This window comes from Paramormyrops kingsleyae, chromosome 4, assembly GCF_048594095.1.
Source record: "Paramormyrops kingsleyae isolate MSU_618 chromosome 4, PKINGS_0.4, whole genome shotgun sequence".
NCBI classification, from domain to species: domain Eukaryota; kingdom Metazoa; phylum Chordata; class Actinopteri; order Osteoglossiformes; family Mormyridae; genus Paramormyrops; species Paramormyrops kingsleyae.
The window spans coordinates 23,987,816-24,014,144 of NC_132800.1; the positions used below are offsets into that span (position 1 = coordinate 23,987,816).

The 26,329-nt window shown below is 42.1% G+C and overlaps 1 protein-coding gene across 19 annotated transcripts in view; it reads right to left on the bottom strand.

The window, feature by feature from the left end:
• dtna (dystrobrevin, alpha) overlaps positions 1-26,329 on the bottom strand; it is an 87,261-nt gene that overhangs the window by 37,664 nt on the left and 23,268 nt on the right. For 4 of the 19 annotated variants that reach the window (XM_072710911.1, XM_072710904.1, XM_072710902.1 and 1 more), the window contains exons 1-3: positions 18,449-18,666; positions 1,259-1,326; positions 608-688 (exon numbers count right to left, since the gene is read on the bottom strand). In XM_072710911.1, coding sequence (XP_072567012.1) covers positions 608-688; positions 1,259-1,326; positions 18,449-18,516 — 217 coding nt within the window. In that variant the 5' untranslated portion in view covers positions 18,517-18,666. Of the gene's footprint in view, positions 1-607; positions 689-1,258; positions 1,327-4,459; positions 4,617-16,227; positions 16,348-18,448; positions 18,673-24,024; positions 24,167-26,329 lie in introns of those variants that run through there. The other 15 variants (XM_072710905.1, XM_072710901.1, XM_072710915.1 and 12 more) reach the window with 11 other exon arrangements.

Here is a 26,329-nt window from a genome sequence, read left to right on the forward strand (position 1 = left end):
ATATTTCACTGTCTCTCCCTGTCCCTCCGTCCACATTCCCTCTTCCCATCTCTCACCATCCCAATGTCCCTTTTCCTCTGTCCACATTTCCTCTTCCCATCTCTCACCGTCCCAATGTCCCTGTTCATCCGTCCACATTCCCTCGTCCCATCTGTTACTGTCCATCTGTCCCTGTCCCTCTGTCCACATTTCCTCTTCCCATCTCTGACCGTCCCAATGTCCCTGTTCCTCCGTCCACATTCCCTCTTCCCATCTCTCACTGTCCCTATGTCCCTGTCCCTCTGTCCACATTCTCTCTTCCCATCTGTTACTCTCCATCTGTCCCTGTCCCTCTGTCCACATTCCCTCTTCCCATCTCTCACTTTCCCAATGTCCCTGTCCCTCTGTGCACATTCCATTTTCCCATCTCACTCTCCGTCTGTCCCTTTCCCTCTGTCCACATTCCCTTTTCCCATTTCTCACTATCTATCTGTCCCTGTCCCCCTGTTCACATTCCCTCTTCACATCTCTCGCATCCTTCTCTCCATGTTGGCAATTCTTTTTTTTTTGTTTTCTGTCTCTCCCCATCTTCATCCCAATTCTCCTCCGCCGTCTACAAAATACTTACAACTGCATTTCTTCTGCACAAATCTTAGCTTGCATGCGGTTCTGTAAGTCGATAATCGAATGCGATCCAAGTCTTGAGCCCCTGTTAATAAGAGTTAAAACGGAAGATATTTAATCAGGATAATGGACTGAATTTGCTCTGATAGTGTGGAGTCAGAAGATGAGTGGATGTGACCCGACTCACAGGTTAGGAGAGAGCATTTGACGGCTATAAAAAATGTGAGTGACAGGCCCAGCTGGCTTTGTGTACACCAAACTAACTTCAGCTGAAGCTAAATCCTGAGCCATAAGCTTATTAATGTTTTCTTGGTGACTACAGTGCACTTTCAGTTATTATGTCTATTAACGCAGTGTTTTATTTTGGATGCGTTACATTTACCCAACACAATTACAAACAGTAGTAATTACTCCAACAGTTTCATGATTTGTAAAGTAAAAAAAAAAAAATCAACATACACTTTTCATTTTGATATTGAATAATGACTGATGTCTCTTTAAGAACAAGCGTTCCTGTGTTATGGCTCCTATATTAATAGCTGTGTTACATGTTTCGGGAGGGTAAGAGAACCAGCAAAGGGTGTGAAGGAGCGGCAGAGACTGTCTCCCAGCGGGGTGTGTGAGCTATCAGAGGAGCGCGGCCTTCAGCACTTACTCATATCGGCAAACAGCTGTCTTCTCTCTGCCATGGTTTCCCTGCTGTGTCCACGCTCTTCAATCATTCTGTCCAGGAGCAAAGAGAGCAGACATCACTTTAGTGTCTTAGTGGGTGGTTCTTAGCAATGCTACGCTATCCTGCAGTGAGTGCCGGTGGGCCTTAGCAATGCTACGCTATCCCGCAGCGAGTGCCGGTGGGCCTTAGCAATGCTACGCTATCCCGCAGCGAGTGCCGGTGGGCCTTAGCAATGCTACGCTATCCCGCAGCGAGTGCCGGTGGGCCTTAGCAATGCTACGCTATCCCACAGCTAGTGCCGGTGGGCCTTAGCAATGCTACGCTATCCCGCAGCGAGTGCCGGTGGGCCTTAGCAATGCTACGCTATCCCGCAGCGAGTGCCGGTGGGCCTTAGCAATGCTACGCTATCCCACAGCTAGTGCCGGTGGGCCTTAGCAATGCTACGCTATCCCGCAGCGAGTGCCGGTGGGCCTTAGCAATGCTACGCTATCCCGCAGCGAGTGCCGGTGGGCCTTAGCAATGCTACGCTATCTCGCAGCGAGTGCCGGTGGGCCTTAGCAATGCTACGCTATCATGCAGCGAGTGCCAATGTCAGAGAGACAGGCTGTCTGGCCCTGCGTCCGGAAGCTCACATGCTGCCCTGGGAAAGGGATACAGCCTGACCTGCACACACATTCACCCTGAACAGCACCTGCTCATATTTAATAGTTACGCATTTAAAGCGGCATAATTTCCGAATCCTTAAACGCCTAAAACGAGGCAGCTTCGTAATCCACTGGCAGCCCTGCTCCTGATCTGCAAGCCCACATGCCATTTCTCTACAGCAGCCTTTCCTTCTCCATGTTAAATTAAATCTCCCTGTCAAAAAGGAACTAATAGGCGGCAAATTAATATTTACTGATTAAAGACAATGGCCCTCTGTAAGACATCCAGTTGTTCTACTGGTTAGTTTGCCATCTAAATTAGACCCCCCCCCCCCCAGAAAATGAAACAGAGTAAACACAGTATTCTGTATCATGGTCTCAGTCAGCTCGTGATCTCCTCTTTCAGAAGATATGTTGCAAGACCAGGGGTTACATTACAAAACAGGATATCATTTCTGATCTTACCAATATTATAGGGATGAATATATGAACTATTTTCTCCACCAAGATGATTGTGGAGAGCTTCCTATATGCTCTGCACAGGTGCCTCCTTCGGGCTCTCTTCAGTATGCCGAGTAATTCCCCATCAGACGGGAATGACTATCAGCGAAGCTCACAAGCTCACCGGTTCAGACAATGACAAGAATACACGAGCTTCCGATGATTTTCAAATGCCTCAATGTCATCTATGCTCGTTACATAATCACCCGCTCCGAGGGCTTGGCCTCTGTTCTCGGGATGGGAAGTTCATCGCTTCAAATCCCACGAGAGGCTGAGCAGTCGTATTGCCGTCGGGCACTTCCAAAATGCCCTTAACCCCCAGAAAACTGATCCGGGGGGCGGCGGATAAATAGCCAGTTCAAGCTTCAATCTCACCAGTGTGTTCCTGTATGTCTCACAGGAGGGCAAGATGGGATATGTGAAAGTAAATAATTCCTATTCACCCGTACAGTCAGTTCTTTACTGACACAAGTAATCCATTCCACAAAGCCTTACGTAAGTCAAATTTTGCGTAAGTTGGATTTACCTTCCCATATGATTCAAGTCACCTTATAGCAAAAAACACATAAGCCAAAAATATATTAGTAATATGTTCTAAGGAACACATATTAAATACATGAGAAGATAAGTGTAAATTGTCCTTGCAGGCCCGTGCTCCCTTTTTGCGTTACCGTAAACTCTATACATCTCAGGCGTTTTGCTTAAATCTGAATTTACTTAAGTCGTTTTTTTTTTTTTTTACGCAAGTACTCTTATGTATGCAGATGGTGAGTTTTCGCTCATCTCGGTGGTTACACTACCCTGCTACACTTCGCTCGCTGGTTCTTTCTGCCAACTTGCAGCTCTATCCGCACACACAAGACCGATGTCAAACATCTTGGGATACCAGTGTTGGCACGCGTCCTGCCGACGGCCATCGTTTACCTACACACACATACCTGTCAGCTCAAGTTCTTGTGGCCGGCTGAGAATTCCCGCCCTACTAAATCTCCTACACGGCATCAATACTAATTACACTGTACTGCAAATGAACTCTGCATGATACAAAAATCCATTTTAATTAAATGTGATTTCGGATGGGTATTATTAAGCTAAAAGGGGTTAGCAAGGCATTCCCCACGCAAATCATCTCGTAATTCTTTTATCAGTATAGGTGGCTATGTTATTCATTTTCAAATCACTTAAACTGGCACAATACACAGCATATGTATTGACGTACAAGTGGAGTATTATACACGGTGCATACTACACACGATACACAGCATATGAATTGACGTACGAGTGGAGTATTATGCACAGTGCATACTACACACAATACACATGTAAGTATCTACTCGTTTACTTTATATGTGTTATATTTATTAGAGTAATAAACTAATCATTTAACAGAATAAACTTAATTACGCATATATGCAGTTAATGCATACTCTACTCCACTTGGGATTTGTGGCATGCATTTAGACATAATGGTGTTTTGATCTGTCCGTACCACAATAATGACTTTGTGATTAGCCTGTTCCGAAGGGACCACCTGGACTGTTTAAGTATGACATACAGCTAGCATAGTGATTTAAGCCAGAAATCCTGCTCTTGCACCCATAAATACGAACACCATGCCAGCACTAAACCACTACAAAATATAAATGAAATGCCCAGAACTTCTCCGTTCCTATCCGTTTAACAGCAGGTGTCTATTTTGGCCTCATGTTCTCATAAAAACCCCAGGGACTGCTGACAAAATACCAGCTACCACATGACCTTAACTGTCCTCCTTAGCATATTGATGCCTTTCAATGTGACTAAATCATTTTTTTTTCCTTTTAAACACAATGCTTACACTGCTCAGTACTGTAAATACTAAAACCATACTATACACCACTATGAATACTACCACTGCACTCTGTAGTACACTCCTGCATGCCACAAACTGGCGGAATGCTCTGATCAGTGTTAATACTCTCAAACACGCTTGACCTTAATATAAGATCAAACTTAACAAAGTAACAGAGAGAGTACTGAAGAAAATACTATTTCTTACCTTGAAACAGAGTAGGAAAGTTGTATAAAACTTCACCAGTCAACCCATCGGAGGACTTGAGAAAGACAAGGGGGATCCTATCACATTAGCACAGGGCAGACTGCATTTTCCAACTATGCCTCAGCGCACTCTTGCCTACGCAATCCAATACACCTCATCATGTGCTCGGTTGCCATAGCAGCACTGAACCCTGCAGCTCTGTTAGGGAAGGCTGGCTGAAACTTTTCTGCGCTTGGGAGAAAAGGACACCAGTGTTTGCAGTAACCTTTTCGCAGTGCGAGCACAAATTCTTATACGTTCAAAAAGATTAAGCCAGAGAATCAAATTACATAATCAGGTGTTACTTTAAAATAATGCATACAATAACGCACTGATTATTCCTTTGATTTTTGAGAAAGGATCTTTCGCCAAACAAACAATTATGAAGCACGATCATTTATGAAAAGCTGCCCCTTGTAGTGGCTACAGAGCCAAGGTCGAGCGGTTTAAGCCCCGATTCTGGAGTGATATGCGACGGCGGGCCTAACACCATCCTCACAATGCCAACCTGAAAGAAGCAGAGCCTGACCCTGGAACAAAGGGGCCTTTGACATGGGCACACACAGGGACCGAGCGAGAGCCTTCAGGGACGCACAAAGAAAAAGGCGAGCTGTGCTGTGTGGGGGTGGGGGGGGGGGTCAGCCCCCCCTGAAGAATCACTAAAGTGTAAAAAGCCTACACAGGTCCCATCTTACGGCCAAGCCCACTCTCCCGGGAAATCCAGCCTCTCCTATACTGCCCAGGCACCCTCACACCTACCCAACCAGAAAGGCATGGATAACAGATCACAGAGAGATAAAACACAGCAAAACAGAAACCAGAAGCAGGCAGTGTATCCCTGTTTAAAGGGTTACCCTTTATTTTGCTGCACGATATTTGGTGATATCTCACAGTTGTCTGATGAAGGTCACCATGCTGGTGATTGTTAAGGAAAACGACAACAGAGGAGCAAAGTTTACTTGTTTATCAACAGTTCTGTCACATAACTAATCAGACTGCATAAAGAGTTTGGCTGCACTCCACTCTTTCGTCTTGAGACCAAGCTGTGTTTAACTAAGCAATTCAGTAGTTCAGTAGCAGAGTCTTGGCTCCTGAATCAATGCTGAATGTGTTGTATAATTATCTTGGGGATTGTTCCATCAGATTCGAAACTTCATCGTCAGATACCATCAACATTATCAGCTTCATCTAAACAGACCCCAGAGATCCAGGAGAGGAGCCTCCAATATAAATGAAAAATTAAAGACTACACAACTAGAATATATATTAATAAAATCAATAAAGACAGCTGTAATAAAGGCATACATCATGGCACTTCGGAGACCATTTATCAACCATAAAACCTTAGTCTGGCAAGTAAATGGGATTAAGGTTTGATTTTGATTAAAAATAGATTTTCTCAAGATCAATAAATGAAATCAAATTGCATTTTATATGACGTGGCTTGTTAGAGCCAAGACGGTGGCCGTTGCACAATGAGGGGCTCTGCGTCTCTCCCTTTTTTGCAAATTAGTAGTAATCTGTTTACTATTTTCATTTTCCCCCCCCCTTGGTACAGCTATGTGTATACATTGTATAGCCATCAAGAACAATTGGACATTCATTCTCTCTGCACTATTAAAAAGAAAGTCTTAAACTACCTTTCAAGCTAGCTAGAACATCAAGGTCTAGCAAACCGGCTTCCTCGACAGTGAGAGTCCAGTGGCGTCAGTGACACAACCGTAAACAAAGGCGAGGAAAGCGAGCTGGCAGCCAAGCTAGGCTAAAGCTAGCCCCGAATCAGCTAACCCTACAGCAGCATATTCCAGCATAGTCTGTGGCAAACAAACTGGATGAACTGCGGCCTCAGATCACCTCACGCAAACGGACTGCACACTGATAAATCATGGTTTTCACAGAAACGTGCCTGAATAACTGGATCATGGACAGTGTCCTCGAGCTGGAGGGGCGCACTGCATTCAGGGCCAAAAGAACAGTGGAGGACTCAGGTAAGACTGAAGCTGGCTGTCTGTGCATTTACGTAAATAATGCGTGGTGTTCGGACACCGTCGTAACTGAGAGTTGTTGCTCTGATAAGCTAGAATACCTGATGAGTAAGTCTAGGCCCTTTTACTTGCCAACAGAATTTACATTTACTGTTAACACTGCCATTTATGCACCTCTGGATGCTAACGCTAAGCTAGCAATGAAAGGACTGCATGCTGCTATTAGCAAACAGTAGTCGGTGTTTTTATTGTTGCGGGTAACTTCAATCACTCCAACCGTAAAAATCTACTCCCCAAGTTCCATAAAAATGGATCCTGCACTACCAGAGGAGACAATATTTTGGACCATGCGTACATAAATATTGCTGAAGCCTAAAAAGTCATTCTTCTTCCCCACCTGGGACAATCTAATCACCTCTCTCTGTTTCTGCTCCCCAAATACACAGCTCTCATCAGAATTGTGAAACCATCAGTAAGGACTGTGAAAGTCTGAAAGTCTGGCCTGAAGAGAAAGACCCAGAACCACTCTTCAGCATACTGATTAGAACTTGTTTGCCACAAACGGCACTTTGGACTCACACTTGAATACTGAAACTTACAGTACACGTCTTCTCTTCTAGAATATATCAACGTGTGTCAACAACATTACAACCCGCAAAAAGATCAAGACCTTCCCTAGCCAGAGGCCTTGGATGAACACAGAGGTCAGCCATCAAAGCCTCCCTGCTCAAAGATGATCAGCCATCAAAGCCGCCCTGCTCCCAGATGATCAGCCATCAAAGCCGCCCTGCTCCCAGATGATCAGCCATCAAAGCCACCCTGCTCCCAGATGATCAGCCATCAAAGCCGCCCTGCTCCCAGATGATCAGCCATCAAAGTTGCCCTGCTCCCAGATGATCAGCCATCAAAGCCGCCCTGCTCCCAGATGATCAGCCATCAAAGCCGCCCTGCTCCCAGATGATCAGCCATCAAATCCGCCCTGCTCTCAGATGATCAGCCATCAAAGCCGCCCTGCTCCCAGATGATCAGCCATCAAAGCCGCCCTGCTCCCAGATGATCAGCCATCAAAACCGCCCTTCTCTCAGATGATCAGCCATCAAAGCCGTCCTGCTCCCAGATGATCAGCCATCAAAGCCGCCCTGCTCTCAGATGATCAGCCATCAAAGCCGCCCTGCTCCCAGATGATCAGCCATCAAAGCCCATGCCATGAATGACGTCCGCCCAGTGTTACTCACCCCCATCATCACCAAGTGCTTTGAAAGACTGGTTTTGACTCACCTCAAGTCCAGCCCACCTTCCACACTAGTTCCCTACTAGCTTGCCTACCGTTCCAGCAGGTCGACAGAGGATGCAGCATCCACAGCTCTTCCCTCTGCCCTGACCCACCTGGACAAGTCAGAATGTCATTCATTGATTTTAGCTCCACATTTAGTAGAGCCATCCCCTCGGACCAGATCAACAAACTCAAGGACTTGAGCATCAGCAGCTCCCTCTGCAGTTGGACACGTGACCTTCTGATTAACAGACCACAGTCTTTTAGAGTAAACAGCCTCACCTCATCCACTCTGACCCTGAACACTGGTGTCCCACAGCACTGTGTGCTCAGCTCACATCTCGACACCCTTTTCGCCCGTGACTGCGTTCCTGTACATGGCTCAAATACCAAAACCAAATCTGCAGATGACAACACGGTGGTAGGACTGATATGTAATGATGATAAATCTGCATCCAACATCTGGCAACACGGTGTACCAACAATAACCTTGCCCTCAACACCAAGAAGATCAAAGAACTTATTGTGGATTACCAGAAGGACAAAAGCAGCAGGCACGTAGCCATTCACATCCATGGTACTGAGGTAGAGCATGTGTCCAACTTCAAATTTCTTGGTGTCCACATCTCTGAGGATCTGTCTTTGTCCTTTAATTCTTCCAGCCTGTTTAAAAAGGGGCAGCAGCGTCTTGATTTTCTGAGGAAGTCCATCTGTCTCCTCAGATCCTGGCGAACTTCTACAGATGCACTATTGCTGGCATCCTGACCAAATGTATTATGGTATGGATTGGCAGCTGCTCCATAGGTGACAAGAACGGCTCTGCAACAGGTGGTGAAACCTGCCCAACACATCATCGCTGGCCTTCAACGTACACGATGTCTGAGACGGGCCCGCTGTATTATTGGAGATCCCTCAACACCCCAACCACGGACTGTTTGCCCTCCTCCCATCAGGAAGACATCACAGAAGCCTGGAGTCTTGTAGCAGCAGGATCAGCTTCTCCCACACTATCACCAACTCCCAAACCCTACACTACCCTATCCCCACCACCATGGACCTTACTACGTATTTACACTGTTTACTTTTTCCATCTGATCTGTTTTGCACATAGTAATCATTTGCAACTGCCTGTACTTACAATATATAATGTATAAAATATTCTTTCAACCCAACTGCATTTAACTCATGCATGCCTTAAGCACCCTATTTATGAATACTGCCGAACAGTAAATTATTTTTATTTTCTGTATATACTTCATGTTGCAAAACAAAGGGATATCATGCTATACGCTCCTACATGTAAATATTGACTCAGCAACTCTTTTTTTTCTACTTTGTACTATAATTATTTGTAAATGTTGCCTTGCCAGCCATTTTCTTCCAGTCTGTATATAATTCATGTTTATATAACCTTATATCATTTATTTACATCCCCTCTAAAAATTACCTCATAAGTACATTGTACTTCTGGTTAGATGCAAAGCTGCATTTTTGTACTTGAACTTGTGCAGTGACAATAAAGCTAACTTTTATTCAAAGTTACTTTACATTACAGAACCCCAGGCAACAGGACAACTCATGACTACACTTCCCATAAGGCCATAGGAAAAATATTCCACCCAATTAACCTGTGATATGCAAGATGAACGTGGCAGCAAACCTGAGGCCGTCATGTGCTTTGGACAGAGCTGTAGGCAACGGAACTATTCTGATAGGCTAAAACATGGGGCACTTTGACGTACATTTGCTGATTGCTTAAGTACACAACATAGCCAAACATCCGCCTACGATCTTATGTCATTTTAAGCTGGTGCTAAGTCTGTTCCTCTACAAAATACCAATTTTCAAAAATTGTTTTAAAAGCGAAATTATGTATTAAGAATGCAGATCATTTATTTGTTCTTTCCGCGGACATGTAGTCAGAAGACTTGTCAGGCGGAAAAGAAAGGTTATGTTTTTGTAATTTGCAGCCATCAGTAATTTAGCAGTATAATTGTCAAAATAAAATTCCAGTGAAATGTCTGGAAAGCTTAAGGGACGAGGTGATTAAATCTGAATGTAGCTTAACATTTTAATGCTAGACGATTTTGCACTGCTGTTTTTAAAATGTAGTGTTTGGTTAATAAATGCTTTTGTAAAATAATGACAAAATCAGAAATGTTCATTAAGTGCAAATTTTTGCAGTGTATAAACGTTTTAACAGAGTATGTTCTTAAAATATATATGGTATACAAGGCCCCTACTAAATATAAAACGAAGAGGTATACTGAAAATGCAGAACAATGTAATTTAAAATTTTTGAGCAGAACTGTACCATGAATAGGTCTCTCTGTGTCCGTCTCACATCCCCAAAATGAAAAGGCACCTGTGACTGTTACTGTAGCATAGTGGGATGCCAGGCAGTTCTTCAAACCTGGACCTCTACCTCCTGTAATCCAGAGCTTCAGCAGAGGGCCAGTCAACAGGCCATCCAATCCCCACCACGCCTTTAAACACCGTTAAAGGGCACTCATGTAATAGGCCGATGATGGTACAGACAGCATCCAATTATATCTCTGCTCACAAACAGCGCCCCCTAAGGGCATAATTCGAACATAATGTCTGGGTTTCCCAGCCGGCCGAAACCCTGGCATAACCAATGGGATGCGGCCAATTAATCTCAGCATGTTTTTGGCTGGTGGGGGGGGGGGGGCTGGAGTACCTGGAAGAAACCCCACTATGACTCGTGGAGAACAAACTCCACATAGATGGAGCCAAGTTGGAGACTCGAACCCTGGTCCTAGTGGTGTGAGGTGACTGCGCCACCATGCCACACCCCAGACAAATTTATTCCACCAAAAACATAGGTAGCAAAATTATTAGCAGCCTAGAAGAATACTATAAATAAAATGTTTCTTGTTTCTTGATATTGCTTTTAGTGTCTAATAACTTTATTGCTGTCTATGACTTCTTCTGTTTCAATGGGATATAATTATGAGCGAATACACAAGTAAAATCCTTTTGCCATCCATCAACATGGATAAAGACATAGACCACTCAACTCAAATGGGAGAAAAATAGCTGTTGAGCTGCATAGATTGGGGAATGGTTACAAACAAGGTAGTCAGTTAGAATTACCAGCAAGCACAATCAAAGTCATTATACAGAAGTTTGAAAAGCATGGGACTGTTGAAATTTTGCCAGGAAAGGGGGCACCCCTGAATGTCGCCCCCATGCACAGAGAGGAGGATGATGAAGGCAAAGAGGAGCCCAAAGATCACAGCTTCACAACAGCAGTGTTCCAGAACATTTTAGCCCAAAACCTGCTTGCCTCTGCCAGAAGGCTGAAACTACGCCATGGTTGGTCCTTCCAGCAAGACAATGACCGGAAGCACAAACCGAAATCGACGAAGGAATGTGTGCGGCAGCACAAAACTGAGGTTTTGCAACGATTCATTCGATTTCTAGAACTGAAGATCTGCGCTCTCAACTGAAGAGTTGTTGCAGTTCACAAGAGAAACCCTAAGAAGCTCAATGCCTTGGAGATGTTCTGCATGGAAGAGTGGTCCAAGATCCATCTACAAGCGTTCTCCAGCCTTGTTAAATAGATGTTAATAAGAGGCTGTGTGCAATCATTTCCGCCAGGGGAAGCTCCACCAAATACTAATATTTGGAATGTCTCTATATATATATATATATACATAATTTTTTTTTTAATAAAAAATTGAGTTACTAAAGGGAAACTTAATTTTGTTCCAAAAATCAGTTTGAAAACAAAAGCATGAGGCTTACCCATTTGTTTAACTCAACAAATCACTTATTGCGGTTCTTTCTATATGTGAGTTTTAGCTCACTTTTATGAAGGGTGCCAATAATTCTGGAGCTGACCGTATATCGCCCCCGCAAACGTGAACATAATCTACGTGGCTAATGAAGCCCAGAGCACAATACTGATACAGCGGGAGAGGGGCAGAGCTGCTCTTAATATGAGGCACAGGCAAACAGTTATTCGGCGAGCAGGTGTATTCCCTGCATGTGTTCTCTGACTCAGCCCTCCGTTAAGCACGCGCCACTAGAGGTACGAGACATAAGACACAGCACCCACCATTTCAGCACGCATTCAGACTGAAAGTTTGTTAATTCCACTGTGGATAACAGGTTTAAACAGCCTGGCTAGATAATAATCAGCCAGTTTTGCACATATAACTGATAAGATTGAAAGGTCAAAATAAGTACTTATTTATAATACGTTTTTGGAGATACATATGGCATAAACAATAAACAGCAAATATTATCACAAAAAGTAATTTTTCATAATTTTACAATTATTTCAGTATATTATGCTATAATGTATTATGTGTATAAATAAATAAAACAAAAAAATAGAAACAGAAATGTCATATGTAGCAAACACCACTGATGAAACCTTGCCAATATTTAACAGCGCTAATAATATCCCTTTTTTTACAGTTTCATCTGTTTTTACAAAAACCTCAAACGACATCTGTTTGGAACGTTGTGATTTGTTGAATGGATTGCGAAAATATGGCGAAACAAAAATTACTACACATTGTTATGGTCCAGAGTGTTCTATTGCACACAATCGTTTATTTCACCTACAATTTAAATTACTGCGAAAACACAGGAGCATTTAACTACCCTAACAAGGTCATGTTCTGGTCTCATTTACGCAGGGCGATAAAAAAAGGAAAAGAAGACGAAAGACCATCTGAAATACAATCTCCATGACTGTGATCCACTATAAACTAAGACAGTATCACCTTTTATTTAAAATAAAATAAGAAATTATTGCAGATGAAAGTACAAAGAGGTGGGTGATATAATTAAAGTTGAGAATAAATGGACCCTGTTGGACTCCTGCTCATTGGCAGGGCTACTCCAATGCAAATTGTGAGTACTTTATCCTCATATGTATTATGGGAGGTTTAACAGATACAGCATCCAAAAGACAAAGGGATGTCTCCCAGGTAATTAGTCATTATTTATATTTAAATTATATATACATAGATATGAATGTATGTGTGTGTGTGTATAAGTAGTATTGTGGTATTCTGTGTGGCCCATTTCTTTAGTTTTTTTTAAAGCTTTACAATATTTGAATCATTAAAAATAGCATGGGAAATGTGGGAGAAATAGCAGTAAGGCATAAATATCACACATATTCCATATATTTTCTGAGAAGTCCAGAGTGCAGTGGGAGGTGTGAGAGCTGGCCGGGAGAGCGGCCTCGTATCGAGAGATAGGAAAGGCAGGGGGTGCAGGAGTTATTACAGGGAATTCGTACACATCAGCAATAATACCAAACCTTAAAAGAAGGCTCAGTCAGTCTCTTAGTTACAAATCTCTCTTGTCCTTCTTATGCTGTAAACAATAAAACTAAGGCTACAGGACATTTATAAGAGGAGGCATCGGTTTTATCTTTTACACAACATACCAGCAGAATCCACCCGCAGACATCAACACGATGAAAATGATGGTGGCGGTGACATCCCATACAGCACTGTACATTTACTGTGTGTGATCTAGCTGAGTCAGCACTGAAAGAGGCTGCTTGTAGCAGTGCTACCAGCGTAATGTGTGTAACACTATGATACCGAGTCAGATGCAGAATACACTGCATGGTAAGCAGTTCTGAGCTGATTCGGGCCCTAGGAAGAGAAGTGAACCTGAAATGCCAAGCAAAAATATCAAAATATCTGATCAGGTTACAAACAAATATATCAAGACATACAGATAAATAGTGCAAGAGAGAGAAAATACAGAGGCAGGCAGGTATGCCCTTCCTAAGGAGGAAACACTGACATGTTTAGCAAACAGACCTGCCAGTACTGAGGCAGCTGGAGAATATGTCCTGTCATTAAAAGGGGGAAACACTGAGGTGGTCAGTGGATATGCCTAGCCTGTTAAATGGGAAAATACTGAGGCAGTTATAGTGGATATGTCCAGCCAGTTAAAGGGGAATAAACCGAGGCAGTTATAGTGGATATGTCCAGCCAGTTAAAGGGGAATAAACCGAGGCAGTTACTGGATATGTCCAGCCAGTTACAGGGGAAAATTCTGAGGCAGTTAGTGGATATGTCCAGCGGTTTAAAGGGGAAAATACCGAGGCAGTTAGTGGATATGTCCAGCGGGTTAAAGGGGAAAATACCGAGGCAGTTAGTGGATATGTCCAGCGGGTTAAAGGGGAAAATACCGAGGCAGTTAGTGGATATGTCCAGCGGGTTAAAGGGGAAAATACCGAGGCAGTTAGTGGATATGTCCAGTGGGTTAAAGGGGAAAATTCTGAGGCAGTTAGTGGATATGTCCAGCGGTTTAAAGCGAAAATCACAGAGGCAGTAAGTGAATGTGTTGTGAGGTTATGAAAGTATTACACAAGTAAGCAACTTATGCAGCAACTGAGAATGTAGTAATATTAACAATAAGTAAACATTAGAGAAAAGAAAAAAATCATGTTAATAAACAAATTAATTTGAATATACTCACTCTCCGGAGTGGCTTACCTTTAATTACATTAATATCAGCAGTACATGAGCATCCAAACCCACAGCCACCAGGAATACCTTAATCTCTGCCAGTGGTTCGGGATGCTGTGACTGCAGCCATGTTCGTCATTAAGGCTACAGACTGCAGTGGGACGCTATGCTCTTCATGGAAATGCCAAGGGAGTCTGAAGGAGCTGCAGATCTCACACCGACTCACTTCCTGCAAGCCTCTAGGAGGAGAGCCCAAGAAACCGGCCAGTCCGAACCCAAAGGAAGACTTTAAAAATGGCTGTTATTTACTTTACCTCCTTTACTTTAGGCTTGGGAATGATACAATGCAGGGATGTAAATCCTTCTTTCTCACAGTTCCAGCTGTATTCTTTTACCTTGGCATTCCATTGTACTTTTGAACAAATTCTGTTTTGCCCCAATATGGGATTATAGCAAAAGTAACTTTTGCAGATCCTCAGCAAAGAGACATTCTATAATTGGAAAGCTGAGACACACATAAGCCCATGTTTGCTTTGGCTTTACCCTTATATGGAACAGAATTCTTTTTATTTTTAATGCTCCGTTTATCAAGAGTTTTGACCTAATTAAAGAATGCTGAGTACCACAGTACATATAAGGAGTCCTTGTCCAAAATGGAATGCTATATTGCATCATCCTTAGCTGGATTAAAAAAAAAAAAAAGCCATTGTGTGCTTGATTGTTGTACCACTCTCTTCATGGTTTGACCAAATGACAACCAATAACCAGTAATTAAGCCTATGTAAAGGTGGGAGTAGTGGGCAGAAGACAGTCATCGTACACACGTTCTGTGTAGCTTAGCTGAATGCCACACTGTGGGAATGGAGAAAGTGACCCTCAATAGTTATCTGATCGCGTATTTTGACAAAGGCCTCTTGGCACGGAATGGCTTAAAATGGGATTAAAGTCTTAGCACCAGAGTCCTTAAATCAAAGTTCTGAGGAACATATCTGACATATCTGAAAGCAGTACAACTACATTTCGTAAGTTAAGAACTATGGTATTTGACCATTTTTATTATTATTATTATTATTATCCAGTGACTTGCCAATTTTATCCATTTATACATCAGGAAAATATTCTGGGGGAAACCGTTCATGAACCCTCCTGAGATTTAATCATGACCTGCCCCAGAAATTCTGTGAAAAAGAGGTTATTTACACAAAACATCACAGAGCCCCATTTTTGTGTCCTGGGCTGCGAGATGCATCAAGAACATGCACGTATGATAATAGTGATATATACAGGATGCCAGTGCAGTTCACTCACGTATGATAATAGTGATATATACAGGATGCCAGTGCCGTTCACTCACGTATGATAATAGTGATATATACAGGATGCCAGTGCAGTTCACTCACGTATGATAATAGTGATATATACAGGATGCCAGTGCAGTTCACTCACGTATGATAATAGTGATATATACAGGATGCCAGTGCCGTTCACTCACGTATGATAATAGTGATATATACAGGATGCCAGTGCCGTTCACTCACGTATGATAATAGTGATATATACAGGATGCCAGTGCCGTTCACTCACGTATGATAATAGTGATATATACAGGATGCCAGTGCAGTTCACTCACGTATGATAATAGTGATATATACAGGATGCCAGTGCAGTTCACTCACGTATGATAATAGTGATATATACAGGATGCCAGTGCCGTTCACTCACGTATGATAATAGTGATATATACAGGATGCCAGTGCAGTTCACTCACGTATGATAATAGTGATATATACAGGATGCCAGTGCCGTTCACTCACGTATGATAATAGTGATATATACAGGATGCCAGTGCAGTTCACTCACATATGATAATGGTGATATATACAGGATGCCAGTGCAGTTCACTCACATATGATAATGGTGATATATACAGGATGCCAGTGCAGTTCACTCACATATGATAATGGTGATATATACAGGATGCCAGTGCAGTTCACTCACGTATGATAATGGTGATATATACAGGATGCCACTGCAGTTCACTGCTTGTTGGAAACCAACAGGAAAACCCCCATGAGTCAGAACGGAACTTCAGGCCTTATCTTCCTCACCAGTGAAAGTCTGAGGAAAAGCCTGGAGTTAGGTATTCCAACGGTTTCTATGTCACGGTAGAAAATATGGACTGGGATAATTTCATTCTAAAATTTAACTTTACAACTAAAAGCGAGTATCTCGTTTCTCCATTTCAGTGCTATCGTCCACCTCCTTAATCCACTCCCCCCTCACCATGGTCCCACGCACATGCCACCCCATTTACAATCACTTATTTACTTTACATATCCTCTCTGCCATAAAATGACAACACTGGCTACACTCAGCGCTGCACTCAGTGCTGGAGCCGCGACTAGAAATGACAAAAGAGCTTTAAGCAGGTAGCAAAACATGCAGCATGAGCGATCTCTCCATTCGCCCACAAACAGGCAGGTTAATTTGCACTACATTCACAACCAGCCCAGTCTCTTTCATCATAATAACAAGAGTGTACAGCAGAGATGACAACAGCAGTCCTAAACTAAAATAAATAAATAACCCCATCACCGTTTTTAATTGTCACTTTAATTAAAGTTACTTGAAATAATGCGTTTTTCGATATAATTAAGGGATTATGCACTCAAACCTGAACAAAGTCTGCAGCCAATTTGCAGTCAATCTGCTTATCTGTTTTGACTTTTATCCAAAATCATTAAAGCTAATCCCACAGTAACTCAAAGATGACGTCGTCTTTTTTTTCTCCTGCCAATCTTAGCCGCAGTTATTCACCAAACATCAGAAAATCTGCATCATTTAATCGATTCTCTGACACGTCTCCACAAGTAACGTCCTCTTCCTCTGACAGGAAATAAAACGGCCAACTGGCGGCATCCACAATATTTATACATGATCAGACACATTTTTTTTATACACAACAAGATAGTAATTATTTATTTTACTCAGGAGTAATTTGTGTGAATGCATTTGCTTTTTGGAGTTACCACATCTCATCTGAATATGCATAGAGGTACTCAAGCAAGAAATTATTTGATTTATTTATAAAAATCCAGTTGGTCTTATCTTTGTTTATGATCATTATAATAGACCTAACAGCTTTTCTGTGTATAGGTTATAAACGCAGTCGCATCAGCAAAATCATTTATTAAAGTAATGCATCATACATCCCTTATAAACTTATTTTCTAGTTTTATAAAGAATCCTTAAAAGGTAAAAGTACACGGATTTTATTTTCTCCCTCACGGTGACAGTACATGCATTCATATTTGCAGTCTAGTGAGTGTCACCTGCTCCCTTGAATCAGGGCTGTGCAACAAACCACGAGAAGCACCATCAAAAAAAAGTCATACGAGAGCAGAAGCTGGTGGAAACTTTCATTATACACCTGTCACATCACTTTATATGGTTAACCTTGACAGCTAATAACTACGCGCTGAAAGATAACGAAAAGGGGAGAGGGTATGTTAATGCTGAGGGATTTATACGCCAGGTCAAGCCTTATAGACAAGGTACGTGGGGGGGGGGGGGATCTCTACTCTTAAAACTGAATACAAAATGGAAGAAGAAGTGAAGCAGCCCTAAACGCATGTCCCCAATGCAACCGCAGAAACACATGATACAGTATACAAACATAGCATGCTCAATAATACTCTCCATTAGCTATATATAGTGTATTTATCATACTGCTAAACTTAGGACATTCCTACATTTGCAAAATATTTGCCATTTAGATAGTTGGATTTACACTGCCTAAGCTTAAACAGAAGCTATAAATTAACACCATTACATAAACACATGAAGAGTCCATTATATCTACTGTTATAATCGTGTTATACTGTTTGAATCAAAACAAACTTAAATGCGAAACATGATCGGAAAATACATATGCAGGGCTAAAACTACGAGACTGAACATAGTTAGGCAGTTAAATCACGACTGACTCAGAACTGGAATCCATTTAGCTGGTATGCAGCACTGAAGTTTCCAGAAAAGTTGAAATTATTCAGAAGTGTTTAGACTTAGAGCTTGTTTATATTTTCAGTCTGTGAAACGAACGCTCACCACGCGATTCACCGTTAGAATTGCACTTCACGAGGAAAACACGTTTCAGTTTGAATCTAAACTCGAATAACAACCGGCTATATCTCAAAACTAGCAGAAAACGTGAAAATACCTGTATTGCGACATAAGTAAGTTGATGTGCTTGTTCCCTATTCGCACATACCCTTGCGTGTGCACCATCCTCTCCACCCGCGCGGGTGTGCGTGTCCACTGCAGAAAGCCACCTGTTCTCTGCAGTAATAGTGGCTCGCCTAGACCCCTCTCCCTCAACACCGTACGCCGGCAGACGTGAAATTGGAAACGGCCTGAAGCTTCACCGCGTCTATCTTTAACCTGCTCCAAGCCCCCCTACATTCCTGCCCGGCCTTGTTGGCGCGGGCCAACCCGGGCCGCCCAATCAGAGCGCGGCTCGGCCCGCGAGCTCCCTGGCGGTGGTCCAGCGCCCTGCATACATCACACTGTCTGTCTGCCTCCAGCAGAGCTACAGAAAACGGGGCCCCTCCTCAAATCTCTGCCGCAGACTCTTCAAATGAGAAAAACATTCATAATTAATTCAGCACCTCTTTTATCTTCCGAAAGGCTTTATTGTTAAAAGTAGGTCAGTCTAATTCATGCTTATCATATCGGTTTGTATACACATCCTCTCATGCCCTCTCCATAGATCACATCCCGTCTGTGCAGTGCACTGCTCCTCTGTTTGACTTCACTGGTTACTTTCCTCACCCACACTGCGCATTCATCAGAACCAAATGCATATTAAAGCCTGAGTACTGATATGCACATTATTATTTTTTTTTTACATAAAACTCCCCCAAATATAAATAGATACTTCCAGCAAGCTACAGTATGTGTGTGATGCAGAAAATCACTGAGATGTTTATCTTTGGTCACCCTCTCAGGTTGACCCTTGTTAGGCCGCAGGATCACTGCGACCCAACACTGGATTAGTGGTTAATGAAAGGGAGGAACACATTTATCTATTGTCAACTGTTTAGTAACAAAGGTAGCTAAAAATGGCTTTAGACAAGACAAGAAAGCTTTAGTCGTCATATTTCCGTATGATGAAACTTCATCGACATTTCATCTTTCCTCAGCCCTTTAAAAAATAGATTAGAAAAATTTAAATATAGGTTATAAAAACGGAAATACAAAAATAGACATATAGGATGCAGTAAACAATTTAAGCAGGGAAATCTTTATATAACACTGTTAAATAAGTTAATGTATATTGAGTTTGTGGTACTGAGTTTTATTTATATACTCATTATTTTATATACTCCATAATCATGTTACCCATCACAGCTTTGCGTAATTGAGTGAATTCTTCTTAACGATAATTTACTCTTGTTGAAGTTGTATAAAGAAAGTTCGCATTACGACAGGTATTAGCCTTCACATACAAGCGCCTTGTTATAGGAGCACTACAGCAAATTGCCGGTCACAGTTCTAACCATCTGAGCTTGGAGGTTCAATGCATAGCCTCATTATAATGACGTCTGAGAGAAAGATACTGTCATTCAGTGAGATTGAAAGCTACGTCAGAGTGACACGTCTCAGAAGTCAACACTGCCCTGAGCAAATTCATTTACAGTTTAATCGAAACCTTGTCTTCAATTTTCAGCGGCGTCAGTGTGAGACTACAGAGTGTCACACGGAGCCAAGTCCTGAAAAATGACTGCATAATAACTGCGAATGATTGCTCTACAGTCTACACTAACTGTGTTGCTCCATGGCCATATTTGCGCTTTATTTACAGGGGGCGGAAATCCCCTTTTCTTCACCCGCATTTCAGATCCCTGTCCGCAAGAGGTGAAAAGAGCTTCTGTTTCAAAACACCTCTTTACGACAGCCGTCTAAGCTACTCATTAAACGATCGCTGCCGCCCGCATATATGACGCCACTGTTTGAGTCCACGCGCACATGTGCTCCTCAGATGTGCGAGACGACGCAGCTATGAGTGAAAGAATTTCGGCCCCATTTGCATAAGCAGGGAGCCGGAGCGCGGTGGCTCTGCATATTGGCGGGGGTGGGAAGCTGGCTTCCGCCAGGACACACAGAGGGACACGGAACGGAGAGCTGGCAGCCAGGGAAGCAGCAGAGAACACTGACAGCCACCGACCACCCACCGCTGTTCCCTGCACAATCAAATGCTCTATTTCGGTCACCTTCCATGATTAAAGTGCATGCCGTAAATGATAAGCAAAACCAACAACAATACACCAGACATACTGGACTGTCCTGAAATAGTCCTGACATTGATTGTTTGTCTCATGCATGTAAATCACACATAATTTGTCGGCACTAGTGCTGAAAGATTATGCAACATATCTGTTCTTAACCCTCTGGAGTTCGAGCCACTTCTGATGTAGTCTGACATGCCTTGATATTCTTAAATATTTCACATATCTAAAAAACATTTATCCCAAAGTGCTACAAATGCTTTTATCCAGCACAAACTCAACACCAATAATATGAAAACCATTTAGAATATTATTCTTCTTTATTTTGTTTAAAAAAAACTTTAAACATTTACTTTTCAAAAACCTATTTTCAGAGTACTGCATGGAAATACTGTATATATTGTAAGTAAATTGCGCATGTCAAAATATCGACATATAAGACATTGAAACCACTCAAAATACTATTGTGAAATATCCATATGGCAACAAAATGCTTGGAACCAGTACCTCATAATCAGCACTTAAACTGCGTGACTGCTCACATACTCTGTTTGTGTTGATTACTGCATGATTGTTGAACTTGGGGTGCTGATGGGGACACCTAGAGGAAATACGGGGAAGTGCACATTCACGAAACGACGATCAGTCAGGGGAAAAGGATACGGTGAGAAGGAAAGAAAAAAAAACAAAAGTAAAATCTAATTTACATATCTTGTAACAGGGATAATTTTATCTTCAGTATGCATATGAATGACTAGGCATGACATACACACTCATTATTATCACATAATACGGAGCTCAATAGACAATGTACTCAATGCAGTTTAAGACACTAAGTATGAAATTTAAGCCTTTATTCATACTGGTGTCATTTTACCGAGGCAGTCCTGGGCTGAAAGGTGACTATTTCACAGATTACACTTAATGTATAACTATTCATAGAATCACAACCAACTCACACTTAACATCCGATACATTCATGAATTATCATCATATAATTAGATTCATCAGTTAGACAGAGAGAATTGTAGGGCAAGCGAGAGGCAAGGAAAGCAAACTCTCGCGGTCACTTCCCATTCCAAGCGATGTAACTTTATTCGTAAGCCCATAATTGGCTATTTTAGCATAGCGCTGGGACCAGAGATAACCACAGGCCGCTGGTGAGGATGGAGTTTGACAGGTATAGTGACATAATGCTGATTTCTGGTGTTCTGCAAGGCTTCATGCAGGGCCATGCAGAGACAGAAGTAGAAAAGTTAGGGCTCGGGCTATTATAATATTAACAATAATAATCCCTTGATCACAGGAGAGAGTCCATCCATCCATCCATTGTCCAACCCGCTTATCCTACCGGGTCGCGGGGGGTCCAGAGCCTATCCCGGAAGCAACGGGCACGAGGCAGGGAACAACCCTGGACGGGGGGGCCAGCCCATCGCAGGGCACACAGGTGAGAGTCGCTTTCTTAAAAAAGAATACAAACAGTAAGGACCACAGCTGGCATACTGATGCTCATGTAAATGATCAGACTGTAGTGGCTACAATAATATTAAAAGATGCCACAGTGCACCTGATCTCCAAGCAGGGGGGGGGGCAGTTTAATTATACATTTGGCTTCCCATTTACAGGAGCATTATTTAATGACAAGTTCTTCACGTTGGAAATTTTCCACTGGATCCAGCAGAGAACCAAGAAAGCGGCTCGTTCCTAGGAAGACTTTCAGGAAAGACTTGCCTTCAGTCCCTGTGCCAATGGTAAGTCACATGTCAACCTCCAAGAGGGATCAACATATGGAAAATCGCATCATATTGAATAACAAACTCCTGGTGCGCAACAAAACACCTACACAGGCCCTGGACCCCTTCCACTCTCCAGTTCAGTTCCTCCCACGAGTTCTGGACCAGCTGTCTCGTAAAATGGCCCGATGATAATTAGAGACAGCTGGTCACTGTTAAATCCCGAGACGACTGACGTGTGGCTGGCAGTGAAATGCAGGCCAGGTAAACCAAGGATTTACTAAGGTATACTAAGGCATACTTAGTATACAAGGTATACTATACTAAGGTGTAACCCAAAAAATAAGGGCCGAAGCACAAAGCAAGTTCAGACACCAGTCCAACGCAAAACAAATACCAAATCAGGGTCAGAAATAGGCAAGAGTTAAGAAACCAGCGGTAATCAATTAGAACCACACCAATAATACAGTGATACTTCCTCGTATTATCCTTAGTCTGATCAGAAGATATGCAGGGAATGATGACTAGAGGCTGGTACATACAGGGAGGTCCTGTGTGGCTCTATGGGATAGGATGTGTCTGCGATCGGAAGGTCACTGGTTCAAATCCCGTGGTTAGCAGTGTGATTTCACCGCTGGGCCCTTGATCAAGGTCCTGAACACAAATTGCTCCAGGGACTGGCTGTTCCTGTAATATACGCTGCTTTGGATGAAAAAACCTCTGCTAAATAAATTGTAAACGGTGTGATGCATTTGCAATGAATGAAGATCAGGTCAAATTATCAAGGGCACTGAGGTAAAGGGAATTAATTGGGGGAAAAAATCCTCCTGACTACTTTAAAAGCTTTAAAGACGTGAATTCTTGAAACACCGAAGTGCAGCTTTGTTCCTGAATTTGCCTGTTTTGGTCACTTATGTCACCAGCTTGTTCATTCCTTCCGTAACATTGAATTCAACCAGCTTTTCATTTCTCTGACTCATTAGATTTAAGAGGATAATTCACAAACAAGGGCTGCAAAGAAATGACTGAATAAAGTGCAAATAACTCGAGCTTGATCTTTTTCCATTGTTAAAATATTTAAAATATGGTGAATTAGATCCCTGTCACCTTACACTATTTCATGCTGTTAACCTGTTAACTTGTACACTGTGATTCTTCTCTACCGGTGTACGATTTAACCCAGGGCTCTTCAAATATGCACCTCCATTCCAAATCCAGGCCGTGTTTTCAGTTCTCCCAGGTAGTTAGTTTAATAATTACTGATTTTGATTGATAAAATTACTTATCAAATTATACATTATAATTAATCCTGACAAAAATTTCCAAACTCTGACGCTTGTGTTTATTTTCACTTATTTTCTAAATCGTTCAAATTGTTAATAAATGAGAAAGTAATCATGAACAAATGAATTTGGACATTTATCATGTACTTTAACTCCTTAATTTAGATAGTAGTTTAAATATAAATGCTTCGGGTATAAATAACTGCAATATTTAACCTATGTTTAAACACTGAGCAAAATGAAACAAAACGTTTTAAAGTGATAGACTGATCAAGTAAATAAGAAATGGCTATCATTCAATTATCCCGTTTCCCTGACCAGGATAAACAGTTCAATCCTGCTGAATGTGGTAACAGTGGATAACATAGCTTGCACTACACCTCTACACACAGTGATGTAACCTGCATTGCATTCACTTCAGATGACCTACATAGATACCAAAATCTGGAGTTCAACCCATTCCAACATTAACAAGCAAAAGGGCTCAGCTACCTCACAGCGACGGGAAGTGCACAATCACGTCGAATCCACAGAGATCCTTAGTTTTATTGTATTAAAATTCCATAGAAAAATTCCCATAGTAGTATGTCTTCAGGTATTCCACCGACATATTTCACTAAAGATCTTCTCCTGATGGTTAAATATCAGGCTGCTGCAGCAGCACCTAATCCATGGAGAAGCAGACGTGCGCCGATCAGAGTTGGGTCTAACGGCCTCCCTGCCCGGGTTTGCCCTCCTCTACTGAAAACACGCAGAAGCGTTCCTGAAGAGAAATTATCAACAGCCATTCTTCCTTGTTTAGAGCGAATCGAGAATCTCTCAAACTACAGCTCTCGCCTCATTATAAAACTGAAAATAAATTCGTTGTGTCCTCTTAAGACTATAACTTTACTGTTGTATATGAAGAACTCATTTATGCATAGTGCACATGACCTATAAACATCACCGGCTACGAAGGTTCAGAGCATTGGCCCCTCTAGCGGAGCGCCGGAACATTCCACACAGTCAGCCTTTTTCGTGGGGAGCTGCAGAATTTCACAGCGGGAGCTGAACTGTACACATAACATACAAACAAAAGAGCAGTTCTGCAGGCGAAGCAGAAATCCATAACAGTGTTAAAGCGCTGCTGTGGGAAGGCCTTACACGATATATTTTATTTTCTTACGGGGGAACATAGCTAAAATTAAACATGTTCTACACATTAGTCACTGCTTGCCGTTAGAAGCACGGCAGATGCCGAAAGCACGGCCACTTCCAAAGGCCTTAAAAGAAGAAAAGGGGAGCGGGGACGGAGTGGGAGGGAGGTCGTAATTTCCCAGAAGTCAAAGCGTCATTAATGCAGTCACAAAATGAGCAGCTCTCAGAGGGCATTATTACTGCCTGTTTGAGCTGGGCCAAGCCTGAGGTCTAAAAATAAACGGCTGTGCTTTTCATCTGCTGCAGGCGACTGGAAAGGCTGAGCACGACCCAGGCAAAGGGCCTGGAGCACAGGCCTATTAAGGCTTACAAAGACAATCAGTGTGTGTGCCGAGATGGACAATTTCTTTAGCTAACAGACATGAATGGAAGCTGGTCCTGATTCAGCAAACAACCTCTGCTTACAGTAAAGCTATGCTGTTCAAGAGTTTAGTAGCTAACTAAAGCTAGTTTTCTACCGTATACAACTGAAAGACACCATTATTAACAGCATAAAATCATTTAAATCACAGATGACAGAAGCAGGGTAAATGCTCTTCAGAAAGGGATTTCCTTTGGGCCTGTGAACTGTGGAGCCAGAATTAATTTACATTTCAAAGTTCACATAATGGCCCGTCTAGAAATGTAACACCTTGAGGGGAAAAAAAATCTGAAATAAATAAATATATACTATACAGTATATGATTATCTAATTACATTACTAATATGACTAAGTCTGGATCTAAAATGGTCCATTATAAACTCACTGATAAGGACAGGTGGTTAGAGAAGGAATACATGGATGGACTGTAATTAATTAAAAAGTAAAAAACAATAAATAAAATAATGTTTTTTCAATTTATATATCTAAATGTATTTGGGTGCATTTCCCGATAACAATGACTCTTAGTGTCTTACGAAGTGTCTAAAGACATATTTTACGAAAGGTATTTCTTTTCCTGTGTCTATTTCCTGAACAATCTCCTAAGAGATTGCTTAAGGGAGAGCTTCATAAGAGCGACCTTAATAGGTGCCGGAACAGCTGACTGGCTGGCATCGATGGCTCGACAATTGATTATTCACGACATGCAACAGCTGCTTGACTGTCGCATGAGAGAAAGTGGTTCTCATTATATATAATATTGCAGGAATGCTTCAAAATATAGCTTTAATCAGAACTGGGGAGAACCTAAAAATAAAATACTAAATTAATAAACTGAATCATCTAACCTTAAATATGTAATGTAAATGAACCTTCAGTGTTGACTTATCCAACCCCATGAACCAAAGTTTTGATATACTGTGACTCTGGTACATTTAGAGAGGTGTGTGCACATCCAGCGGCGTCGGAAATAGGGAGAACACGCCCATCCCAATATCAGAGGAACCAACCCCCCTTCCTAATTAATAAATAAATATATAATCAGCACCGTGTTCCATATCTTTCCTTATGAATCCGCACGTTACTGAGGTCTATTCGCCGCACATTCAGAGTGCAAGGACGAAACCTAACAAAGACTGTAGTCATGTAGGCAAAATCATTTTATCATAAGGATCAGTTCTTTTTCAGCTAAGTGATGTTTGGTTATGAAACTGTACCCTTAACGATGTTACTTACAAT